General features: G+C 45.6%; 1 protein-coding gene across 3 annotated transcripts in view; it reads left to right on the forward strand.

Annotated features, from left to right (window-relative positions):
- LOC103228897 (BOS complex subunit NOMO1) overlaps positions 1–12,084 on the forward strand; it is a 64,129-nt gene that overhangs the window by 23,890 nt on the left and 28,155 nt on the right. For all 3 annotated transcript variants that reach the window (XM_007986578.3, XM_007986598.3, XM_007986572.3), the window contains 6 exons: positions 30–180; positions 5,834–6,008; positions 7,398–7,539; positions 7,826–7,957; positions 9,355–9,491; positions 11,296–11,383. In XM_007986578.3, the coding sequence (XP_007984769.1) occupies positions 30–180; positions 5,834–6,008; positions 7,398–7,539; positions 7,826–7,957; positions 9,355–9,491; positions 11,296–11,383 (825 nt within the window). The remainder of the gene's footprint in view (positions 1–29; positions 181–5,833; positions 6,009–7,397; positions 7,540–7,825; positions 7,958–9,354; positions 9,492–11,295; positions 11,384–12,084) is intronic.

Consider the following 12,084-nt stretch of genomic DNA (forward strand, 5'->3'; position numbering starts at 1 on the left):
TCTTCTGTTCGTGTGTTTTTGTTTTACAGTTAAAACAAAAGCTGATGGCTCATTCCGCCTTGAGAACATAACCACAGGGACATACACTATCCACGCTCAGAAAGAGCACCTCTACTTTGAAACGGTCACCATCAAAATTGCACCGAACACACCTCAGCTGGCTGACATTATTGCAACAGGGTAAGCTTATTGTGTGGATTTGGAAGCGCCAGTGTTTATGCTGGCAGCCAATGTAAAACAAAATGACCTGTGATCTGTGTGTCTTTGCTGAGCTTAAGAACTTAAGAAAGATTAGTACTTTTTTTTTTTTTTTGAGAGACAGAGTCTTGCCCTGTTGCCCAGGCTATAGTGCGGTGGTACCATCTTAACTCACTGCAACCTCTGCCTCCCAGGTTCAAGTGATTCTCCTGCCTCAGCTTCCCAAGTAGCTTTGACTACAGGCGTGCCCCACCATGCCCAGCTAATTTTTGTATTTTTTACTAGAGACGGGGTTTCACTATATGTTGGCCAGGCTAGTCTCAAACTCCTAACCTCAGGCTATCCATCTGCTTCAGCCTCCCAAAGTGCTGGGATTACAAGTGTGAGCCACCACACCCAGTCAAGAAAGATTAGTTCTAAATCTTACAAACTGAGGGTACTGACATGTTAGATGCTTACTGAAAAGTCCCTTGCTTCAAGTTAAAATGAGCTCGTGAAATTAAAAAATCTTTCATGTCTGACTTTCATGATCTTTCACAGGACCCCTCTGCTTAATCTTTGAAGATTTTAGAAGATGGTATTGTTGGTTGAGAAAGCTTATTGGAAGAGGCTTCAGGTCATTGGCGTAGTTATTCCTGCTTGTAGTTACTCATTATACTATAAGTACAGTCAGGGACATCTTGTGGTTGAATTCGTGTGGTTTTACCATCATCTGAAGCAGGATTGTGTAGTGCCAAGAACTCGGGCTTTGGGGTCAGATCCCAGATTCACCTGCATGTCACCTGCAGAACAGCTTTAGACACAACAGGCGCTCCCAAAACAGTAGCTTAGAAGGAGAACGCAGGGTCTACTTGGGAGAAGCGCGGCATGAGCAAAGTCAGGCAGTCTCAAAGCAGCATGAGGTGGCTACGGGTGTAAAACTGCATGCTGCTGGAGCAGAATGTACTGACAGGTGAAGGAGGTGATGAGGCCAACCCCATAGCACCTCCTCACAGCCCACCAGGGCATAGGGGCTTTCTCCCACTAGGGCCAGGGGGCCATGAGCGGTTTTGAACATCAACAAGCTTTGATCATTGTTTTCAATAGGGCATTCTGAAAACAATGGCATGGGGGAGAGTGGCTTTGAAGCGGACAGGACTTGGGCACAGGAGGTCTGTAAGCAGAGGCGACAATGGCTTGCCTTGTAGGGAAGTCAAGGACAGATTGGCGAGATACTTTAGGATGCCCAGCTTGAGAGCTGTGATGGCTGGGGACAGAAAGAGGAGCCAGTTAGGTGATGAGGTTCAGTTTTGGCCACGTTGGTCTAGGACCAGTAGGTGGAGCTCTTCAATAGGTGCTTGAATGGATGGCAAATCCTGAAGATTCAGCTGCAGGTGGCAGCCGGGACCTCAAATATGTACAGGTAGAATGAGAAGAACAGTAGGTCAAAAACAGAGTGCCAGATGACCCAAGGGGGACCTAGGGAGCATGAGGTCATAGGAGCTAAGAAAGCTAAGTTTGGGGTAGGAGGTAGTGTCCAACAGGGAGGTCCAGGGAGCTGAGCCCTGGTGAACAGTTTGCTGGCTTGATCACTGAGGAGGCCATGGTGACTCTTTTCTGTAGACAGATGGAGGTGTGGAGGTCAAGGAGTCCAGTGGTGAATGGAGGACGAGGAAGCAAATCATCCTCAGAAACTAATTCTTGGATTTAAGTGCTTCCCACCTTCCATAAACACTTTGCGCAATTACTCTAGATGAGGCACTGAGAAATGCTTCGTACCTAATAATTAATCAAACTAGTGTTCCAGAGATGGGGCTTTCACCCTACCAGGAAGACAGACTGAAGACAAATACTTATCTGTGGCCAGGCTTGGTGCCTCACACCTGTAATCCATCCCAGCACTTTGGGAGGCAGAGGCGGGTGGATCGCTTGAGCCCAGGAGTTTGAGACCTGCCTGGGCAACTTGGGAAAACACCATCTCTACCAAAAATACAAAAATTACCTAGTCTCATAACCTGGTCTAACAATAAATAAATAAAGAGATAAAAATTAACAAATAAGATAACAAGATTAAAAAAAAGACAATACATTTGTGATGCTAAATTATGGCAGGTGTTGTGGAGGGAAGAGACCAGGCTGCTACAAGAAGAGCTAATTTAGACTGGGAGCTCTGCAAGATTCTCTGGGTTGCAGAGACCTTAGTAAAGACTGAGAGGTAGATCAAGAAGGATCTTGCCTAGCAGAGGAGCAGCATGCTCAGAGGCCTGCACAGGATAGGAAGGACCTGAAAGGCAGTCTGTGCAGTTGGAGGAGGTGGGTGAGGTCAGGGAGCTCTGGGACCTTGTAGCCCTACTTTGGGGTTGGACTTTGCTCCCTAATGCAGTGGAAACCCGTTAAGAGTTGTCAGTTGGTTGGCCGGGCGCGGTGGCTCACGCCTGTGATCCCAGCACTTTGGGAGGCTGAGGCAGGTGGATCACAAGTTCAGGAGTTCGAGACCAGCCTGGCCAGCATGGTGAACCCCGGTCTCTACTAAACAGACAAAAGGTTGGCGGGGCATGGTGGTGCGCACCTATAATCCCAGCAACTTGGGAGGCTGAGGCAGGAGAATTGCTTGAACCTGGGAGGCAGGGGTTGCAGTGAGCCGAGATTGTGCCACTACACTCCAGCTTGGGCGACACTGTGAGACACCGTCTCAAGAAAAAAAATAGTTGTCAGTTGGCAAGGGAGTGATAGGGATCATGGTACTTTAAATAAAGTTTGTTTTTCTTCCTGGCTGCTGTGTGGAGAATGGATTGGAGGAAAGCCATGGTGTGAATGGAGGGGCCAGATATGAGGCGGTGGTGGTTGTCTGGAGGAGATATGGTGGTGGCTGGGCCCAGGCGACTGGCAGGCGAGGGAGCGAGGAGTAGATGGATGTGGTAGGTCACATGGAGAACACACCCACAGGCCTGTGCTGTTGAGGTTTCAGGTTTCTTATTTGAGCCACTGGGTAGATGGAGGAGGTGCTGTTCACGGAGATGGAGGAAATATATTTATTTTCTCCTTTAAAGTAGAGCATTTGGGTCAAAGACAGAAAAATAGCATTTGTTGAACATTTTTGGAAAATATCTTTTTTTTTTTGGCCAACATAGTACATTTGTCTTTTTAGCACACTGATACTTCTTACTATTTCTTTTCCTTTTTATTTTTTTTGAGACAGAGTCTCCATTGCCCAGGCTGGAGTACAAAGTGGTGCCATCTCAGCTCATTGCAGCCTCCACCTCTCGGGTTCAAGCGATTCTCCTGCCCCAGCCTCTTGAGTAGCTGGGATTACAAGCACGTTCCACCACACCTGGCTAATTTTTACATTTTTTATTAGAGATGGGGTTTTGCCATGTTGGCTAGGCTGATCTCGAACTCCCGACCTCGAGTGACCCACCCTCTTTGACTTCCCAAAGTGCTGGAATTATAGGCTGAGCCATGGTGCCTAATCTTCCTTTTAAAAAAAAAAAAACAAAAAAACTCAGTTTGAAAAACAAACTCTTTGGCTTCTGTCCAAATGACTGTGAAAATAGAGTTACCTCAATATCCACCAATATTACTTATTTTTGTCCATATAGATATTAAACCCTGTTGAAAGAATTTATTGATACAAATCAATTTGTAAGGGCTTCAGTATAACGGAACCTTTTTTACCACCCTTTTGGTTTATTTTTCCAAACTAAGCCAGTATAGATTTGAGGCTTAGGGGAAATAGGCACTTCTTTTTAATAAGAATATGAGCTAAAACAGAGCTTATGATTCAAATATTTACAACTTAGGGAGGCAAAGAGATTTGATAGGAAATAGACAAGGCGATGGGTCCCCTGACAGGTACACAAATCAAGAGAATATGAAAGGTCCTTGGGAATGATTGTGTCAGTGTTTGCTTCCCTTCCTTTTATTCTGAAAGTTCACAGTAGGGGAATGTGAGAACCAAAATGCATATGCTAGGTCCGGGATTGGGACACTTTCTCTGTGGAGAGCCAGAGAATAAATATTTTAGGCTTCATGAGCCATACGGTCTCTAGGACAGCAGCTGAGACAGACAATTTGTAAATGAATGGGCAGAGTGCAGCAAGACTACATTTTTTGACACCACAATTTGCATTTCATATAATTTTTACATGTCGTGAAATATTATCTTCCTTTTGATTTTTTTTTTTTTTTTTTAATTTTAACCACTTAAGAGTGTAAAAACCTTTTTCTTGGCTTGCAATTCATACACAAACAGGAGGGGGGCCCTGACTTGGTCCTTGGGTCGTAGTTTGTTGACCCATGCTGGAGATAGTGAACTCATAGAGCTGGGCAGTCCCTTCACTCTGAAGGAATGACTGTATTTTTCATGATTCCTAGATTTCACACACACAATCTTCCACCATTCCATTGTGTTTTTCACTGTTTTTTATTTGAGGCAGAGTGGTGGTTCCAACATTTAATGTACCCCAGTTGTCAGAATCCAACATTCTTGATTATCTTTATGTCAAAAGTAACTAATTTTTTTTTTTTTTGAGACGGAGTCTGGCTCTGTGGCCCAGGCTGGAGTGCAGTGGCCGGATCTCAGCTCACTGCAAGCTCCGCCTTCCGGGTTTACGCCATTCTCCTGCCTCAGCCTCCCGAGTAGCTGGGACTACAGGCGCCCGCCATCTCGCCCGGCTAGTTTTTTTTGTATTTTTTTAGTAGAGACGAGGTTTCACCGGGTTAGCCAGGATGGTCTCGATCTCCTGACCTTGTGATCCACCCGTCTCGGCCTTCCAAAGTGCTGGGATTACAGACTTGAGCCACCGCGCCCGGCCACTAATTTTTATCTAAAATGATTCTTGAAGAGCCTTTAAAATGAACGGTTGGAAAGACAACTGTGACCCCCAGCTAGGATGTACTATTACACTTTAACTCACCGTCTGCTTCAGAAATGAAGACCAGCACTCCAAGGATGATGGTCTTCGCAGAGGGGCCTTTCATGTGTTTTTCGAGGGATGCCTTGCAACACCTTACTCCTTATTTAGAATCTCAAATCTGAGTCATTACCTTAATAGAGGTTTTCCGTTATAAGTTCCGTTTGTGGCTCCTACCTCCCAAGGAGTTCAATTTTAGCTCTATATTTTTTAACTTAATTATCTTTTCTGTTCCAATAGCCCAGTTTGCTTTCATCCATGTATTATATATAATCACAAGCAAGGAAGACGTCTTTGATAATCCTGCCTCATTTGATGGCCTGGTTAATGCCACAGTTTCTTAGGCAGCTTAGAGCTCTTGCTTTTAAGGGCTAGCCCACATTCTCAGTCCAAGGCCGCTCCACTGTCAATGATACAATTACCTGAAACGTTTTTTATTATCTACAGATTTTCTTAAAATTGCCTCTGCAGTGGAGGATTGCCAGATGTCACCCAGAACGCACAAACAGCTCCCTGTTCTGTAGAAAAAGGTCCAGTCTTCTTTCTGAAGGTTGCTTTTTAAAACCAGAATGAAGGTTGCTTTTTAAAACCAGAATCATCTGGAGTGCATTCTGTCTCTTCATTAAGATTAAACTATTCTCAGGAACAAGGGCTGGGAGAGGGCTGCGTCTTTTTTGGTTGATAAGAGCCTTTCCTGTTATAATTGAGTCCTCATGCTGGAATGAATGGTCTTCTCTTTGCAGGTTTAGTGTCTGTGGTCAGATATCAATCATTCGCTTCCCTGACACCGTCAAGCAGATGAGTAAATACAAAGTTGTCCTGTCATCTCAAGACAAGGACAAGTCTTTGGTCACCGTGGAGACAGATGCTCATGGATCATTTTGTTTTAAAGCAAAACCAGGGACTTACAAAGTTCAGGTGCGATGCATTGTTTTAAATTTAAAATGTTTTGAGAAAAAGCAGTGAGTTTTAGAAGGGTTATTAGCTAGAATGGGGTTAGAGAAGGAGCATTCCAGTTTCCAACTTCTTGTTTCTAAGTCTTTACAATCCTGCACCAGTAGAGTAGAGCCAGATAGGCATCCAGCTACAAAATAATGCCATCTGTCTCTCTTTTTCCTGGTCTTGGTGTTTGTTAGTATCAGTCTGCCAGTCACTCCTCTACCTTCAGGCTTCTGGCTGCTGTAGAATATCGATGAGTCCAAGAGGAGACCAAAAATGAACTCTACTAATGGCAGCTCAAAAATGGCCATAGTGTGTGGCTTCTGGGACCCCAGGCCAAAATGGAGCTTCCCATTTCCTGCTTTGCCCTGACTTCAAGATGGCTGGGCAGGGACCATGCGACTTACCCATTCAAGCAGGCTGAGAAGGGGGAGATGCTCTGGCCTATGGTCTCATCACCATGGTAAAGGCCCAAGCCACAGCTGGCCCAAGCAAGCAAGAGACAGAACAGAGCAGCCCACCATGCCTTTCAGTGCAGTGGCCCTGCCCTTGGGGAGAGACTGTTTCTCTGGGCTCTCACCCATCAAATCAGCAGCTGCCCTTCCTCCCTGTGGAAAAGAAAGTAACACAAAGGGAGAGGGCCGGGAAGGTTCCCTGTTAGACTCTGCTCTCCTCTAGGGCAGAGTGGGGCCCCTCCCTCTGTGGGAAACAGGGTAGGAGGTTGCGTTCTCCCTGCTTCCACAGAACAGCATGGCGTGTGGGTTGACAGCTGCCTTTATTAAATGGTAGCTGGCTTCTTGTGAAGATGTCCACATTGACAAGCCTTTGGAAGCCCTTTCGGAGGCGTGATGGACTTTTCCAAGGAAGGGCAGTGTCATCTTTACTAGGGATGAAAGAGTTGGCCGCTGCTCCCTTCATCTGTTCCTCTTCTTAGCCCATGAAAGGCACACAGGACAATAGGAAGAAGAAAATGACTTAATTCTACCAAAGCGTCATCCACATAGTGTTGACAGGTTCAGAGCTTACAGTACAAGTGATCCGAAGCCAGTAAAAGAGACTGGGATGTAGTATGGTTTCTAGTATGTAAGTGAGGCAGGTCAGCTTTGTGTGCCTGTGGAGAATTAGGCCAGACAGACTTTTGTTCATACACGTGGGTCTGTTGAGGCTAATTTCTCATCTGGGTAGAACTGTGTTTCCTTCACATGAGTTATTCATGGATTTGTTGTGACTATAAAATCGGCCTGGAAATGAACCTTTGGCCTTCAAAATCTCTTTAGCTGTGGACCCAGATGAATGTTCTAGCACTCTGTAGGTCGGGGGAAGATCCCGCCGAATGCAGCCTCTAACATTCCATCCACGTTTCTGCAGGTGATGGTTCCTGAGGCAGAGACCAGAGCAGGGCTGACACTGAAACCCCAGATGTTTCCTCTTACTGTGACCGACAGGCCCGTGATGGATGTGGCCTTTGTACAGTTCTTGGCATCCGTTTCTGGGAAAGTCTCTTGTTTGGGTAAGATATCACTGGAAAGTAAGAACACATAGTTTCGAAGAAGTCAGCAGGTAGGGGTGGGATTTGGGAACCTTTTCCTTTTGCCTTTGTTGTTTGCTGCTGACCACCTGCATGCGAGGGAGGCTTCTTGGGGTCAAGTGGACGCGTGTTAGTTTGAAAGAAGCCCTCCCACCACTGCCTCTTAGGAGCTCAGCAGTAGCAAGAAGCTATTACACAGGGTTAGGATTCGAACCTGTGATGAAGCTTGTGAAGGGTCACATGGGACCCTCCCTTCTTTTTCCTGCAGACACCTGTGGTGACCTGCTGGTGACTCTGCAGTCCCTGAGCCGCCAGGGTGAGAAGCGGAGCCTCCAGCTCTCCGGCAAGGTCAACTCCATGACTTTCACCTTTGACAACGTGCTCCCTGGAAAATACAAAAGTAAGAATTGGAATGCAACATCCTGTGGCCCTCCCACACTTCTCGTCTTTGTAAACTTTCTAAAACCCAGGTCTCAAATTGTATCACAACCATGTACCTTTCCTTGTTTAAGTCGTCTTTGCCTCATGACCTTGACTGCGTTATTTAGCGTTGGACAAGCATGGAGGAGTCCAGGCCCTGAGCTGACCGCCACCTTGTCTGCACAGCCCGCTGGCTGCTTCTGTTAAGGGAGGGTGCTCAGTGTACAGCATTTTATTTCTAAAGGCCAGAAAAAGGAAGTGTGAAATGGCTCCACTGATGTGTTCTACTAACTTAGCACCAGTACTGGTGCTGAGTACTGACCATGGCAAAGTACTTGACCTCCCTGAAACTCAGTTTTCCCATCTGTAAAATAGACATAATAGAACCTTTCTGCAGAATATAAGACTAAAGTTAAGTTTATAAAGCCCGTTGTGCAGAGAGCCGGCTAAGTAGCTGGTGCCCACAAATGTTACTTCCCTTTTCCTTGCCCTTCTCAACCACTTCTTGCCTGTATTTCTGCTTTTTCAGAAATCAGCTTGGAGCTGCTGGCAGTGGATAGCTTATAAAACAGACTGCTTTTTCTGGAATTATATTAATATTTTCTGTTATGGCAGGGCTTGGCAGACTCCAAAAACTGCCTATTTTTATAAGCATAGTTTCCTTAGAACACAGCCTTGCCCGTTTGTTTATGGATTCTCTGTGGCTGCTCCTGTGTAACAGCGGCCAAGTCAAGTGGTTGAGACCGAGAAAGCATGTGGCCTGCGAAGCAGAAAAGTTACAGAAACAGTTTGTGGATCCCTGAATACCTTACTTGCAGCCTGATCTTACAGGCCACATTGGATTTCTTTCTTGATGTAATGGACATTGGTTCCAGTTTTTCTTTTTGAAATTTAGCCTCGCTCTGTCACCCAGGCTGGAGTGCAGTGGCGCGACCTTGTATTGGCGCGACCTTGGCTTGCCGCAACCTCTCCGCCTGTTGGGTGCAGGAGATTCTCTTGCCTCAGCCTCCCGAGTAGCTGGGATTACAGGCGTGCACCACCACGCCTGGATAATTTTTGTATTTTTAGTAGAGATGGGGTTTTGCTATGTTGGTCAGGCTGGTCTTGAACTCCTGGCCTCAAGCCATCCACCTGCCTTGGCCTCCCAAAGTGCTGGAATTGTAGATGTGAGCCATGCTCGGTTCCAGGTTTTCTTTAGCAGTAATTTATTCCAAATACTGCTAGTTATAAATATATATATGTGTATGTTTGTATCTTTATGTCTACATACACACTGCTTTTTAAAATTAGTTAATTCATGATCATCGTTTCTGGTGGTGTGCAGGGAGGTGGTGTGCTCGATGCCCACGTGTCTGTTTTTGGTGTTTGCTTTTGCAGTAAGCATCATGCATGAGGATTGGTGCTGGAAGAACAAGAGCCTGGAGGTGGAAGTGCTGGAGGATGACGTGTCTGCGGTTGAGTTCAGGCAGACGGGCTACATGCTGAGATGTTCCCTGTCTCACGCCATCACTCTGGTATGTACGACTTACGGAGTCTCTTATTTGGAAAAACGCTCGCCTTGTGGATATCAAGAAAGACTAACATGCCAGGAATATTGTAAACGTAGTCAAGTCAGATTTCCTTTTCTGCCTCTCCACTCGCCCACCTGTTAGGCAAGGCATAAGCAGGAAGTATTTATAATCTCTCAGTGGAAGGACCCCTGTATTTAGGAGACTTCCTTGTCCTGGCCACACATTAAATGTGACTGGTGATTCGGGGTGGCCTTTGGTATAGTACAGAGCACGCTTTTGGGTAAATTCATTTACTTCATCTCAGCCTCAGTTTTCACCGAAAATTGAGATCTTAATACCTACTTCTCAGGGTTATGGCAGGGCTTAAGTGACCCTCTTAGGTATCAAAGTGTCCTTGGTGTACACTGCTCTTGTTTATTAAGATGCTGCCAAGTGAATTTCTCTGATACATGTATTTGTGTTTTTTTTTTGAGATGGAGTCTCGCTTGCCCAGTCTGGAGTGCAGTGGCACGATCTCGGCTCACTGAAACCTCTGCCTCCCGGGTTCAAGCGATTCTCCTGCCTCAGCCTCCCGAGTAGCGGGGACTACAAGTGCGTGCCACCATGCCCAGCTAATTTTTTTTTGGTATTTTTAGTAGAGACAGAGTTTCACCATGTTGGCCAGGCTGATCTTGAACTCTTGACCTTAGGGGATCCACCCACCTTGGCCTCCCAGAGTGCTGGGATTACAGGTGTGAGCCACTGTGCCCCACCTTCTCTGGTATATTTATTCCAGCGCAGAGGATGGAGCTGTAGACAGGATCTTAGTCTCTTGTTGACTGTTGTCTCTGTAGCCTGAAAGGCAGTGTGAAATGGGCTTCAGGAGCACCTATGTTGATCCCATCATGAATTTTCTATAATGTTTTGATGTCGAGCAGTGGCAGATGTCATTGTCAGGTCTTAGTATCTCTGTAGAGAAACTAGAAGAATTGGAACTGGTGTTGCATGTGCCAGCTTACTCCCCTAACTGCTTAATTACAAAAACTCGACAGGCTGATTTGTTATAGGAGATAAATATCCAGTTCATAATTAGTTTTAGATATTTAGGAAACATTTCCCTTCCAGCAGTGGAGTGAATTTCCAACTCCCTTGTAATAAGGTCTTTTTTTTTTTTCTTTTTTTTTTTTTTGACACTTCCTTAACCTTTTCTTTATCTCCTCCCACTATCCCCTCACTCGCCAGGCCCCAGCCACAGTGGTCCTCTCCAGTCCCAAACCAAGCTCACTGCCTCCTCGGGGACCTTGCACACACTCTCCCCTCTGCCTGGAATGCTGTGTCTTCTCCAGAAACACGTGTCATTGGTTTTTCCTTCTCATTCAGGCTGTAGCCCTAGTGTTCAGGAGAGATGTGCCCTGAGACCAGCGTGCTAAAGACCCCTAGGCAGGGATTGTTCTTCTCTTGCTTTCCTGTTTATTTTCACAGCTTCTTTACTGACCAGCTGAGATCACTAATTTATTTGTTGATGCATTGATTTTGTCTTCCTGTATTAGAACATAAGCCCCGTGAGAGCAGGAGCCATGGTCGTGCCTCCCAAGGCCCAGCCTTGTGTCTGTCACATAGTAGGCGCTCAATAAATATTAGTTGATTGAATGAAAAATAGCACATTTTCGTTGGAAGTTGTGGGAGGTTTTTAATTTTCCTGTGGCCCCCAACTGCTCTGATGATTAATGGGCAAAACAGATGACTGGTTTGGAAAGAGAAATATTATTAATCATCTTGGTGTCTCCATCTCTCCTAGTAAGTCATTGTATTGGCTTTGCTCCCTTAGGAATTTTATCAGGATGGAAATGGACGTGAGAATGTGGGGATTTATAACCTCTCCAAAGGAGTCAACCGATTCTGCCTGTCCAAGCCTGGTAAGTTTGGAAGGATTGATGTGTCATGAATTAGAAAAATGGAAAGGCACCAGAGGATGGTTTTGAAGGCAGTTTTTGCTATCTTGGTTCTGTTTGCATCAAGCTTTCAATTTCAGTGTGTTCAACCTGCTCTTGTTTTTCTGTCTCTCTTGGGTTTGAGTTGGGTAGAGACCACTGGGCCCTTCACCTCCAAACATATACCATTGGCCAATGACCTCTCTTTATAGTGCTGTTTTAAAATTTGCATCATTTCCCACTTTGCTTAAAATCTTTCAGTGGCTTCTGTCTCTTTCTCATTTTTTTTTTTTTCTTTTTCTTTTTTTTTTGAGATGGAGTCTTGGTCTGTCACCCAGGCTGGAGTGCAGTGGCTCGACCTCGGCTCACTGCAGCCTCTGCCTCCTGGGTTCAAGCAATTCTCTTGCCTCAGCCTCTCGAGTAGCTGGGGTTACAGGTGCCTGCCACCACGTCCAGCTAATTTTTGTATTTTTAGTAGAGATGGGTTTCACCACTTGTCCAGGCTGGTCTCAAACTCCTGATATCAAGTGATCCACCCACCTCGGCCTCCCAAAGTGCTGGGATTACAGGTGTGAGCCACTGTACCCAGCCCTCTCTCTCTTTTATAATGGCTTTTTTTGGAGACAGAATTTGCACATCATAAAACTCACCTATTTAAGATGTACAATAATTTGTAGTAAATTTAC

The sequence above is a fragment of the Chlorocebus sabaeus genome, chromosome 5, assembly GCF_047675955.1.
Source record: "Chlorocebus sabaeus isolate Y175 chromosome 5, mChlSab1.0.hap1, whole genome shotgun sequence".
Taxonomy (NCBI): Eukaryota; Metazoa; Chordata; class Mammalia; order Primates; family Cercopithecidae; genus Chlorocebus; species Chlorocebus sabaeus.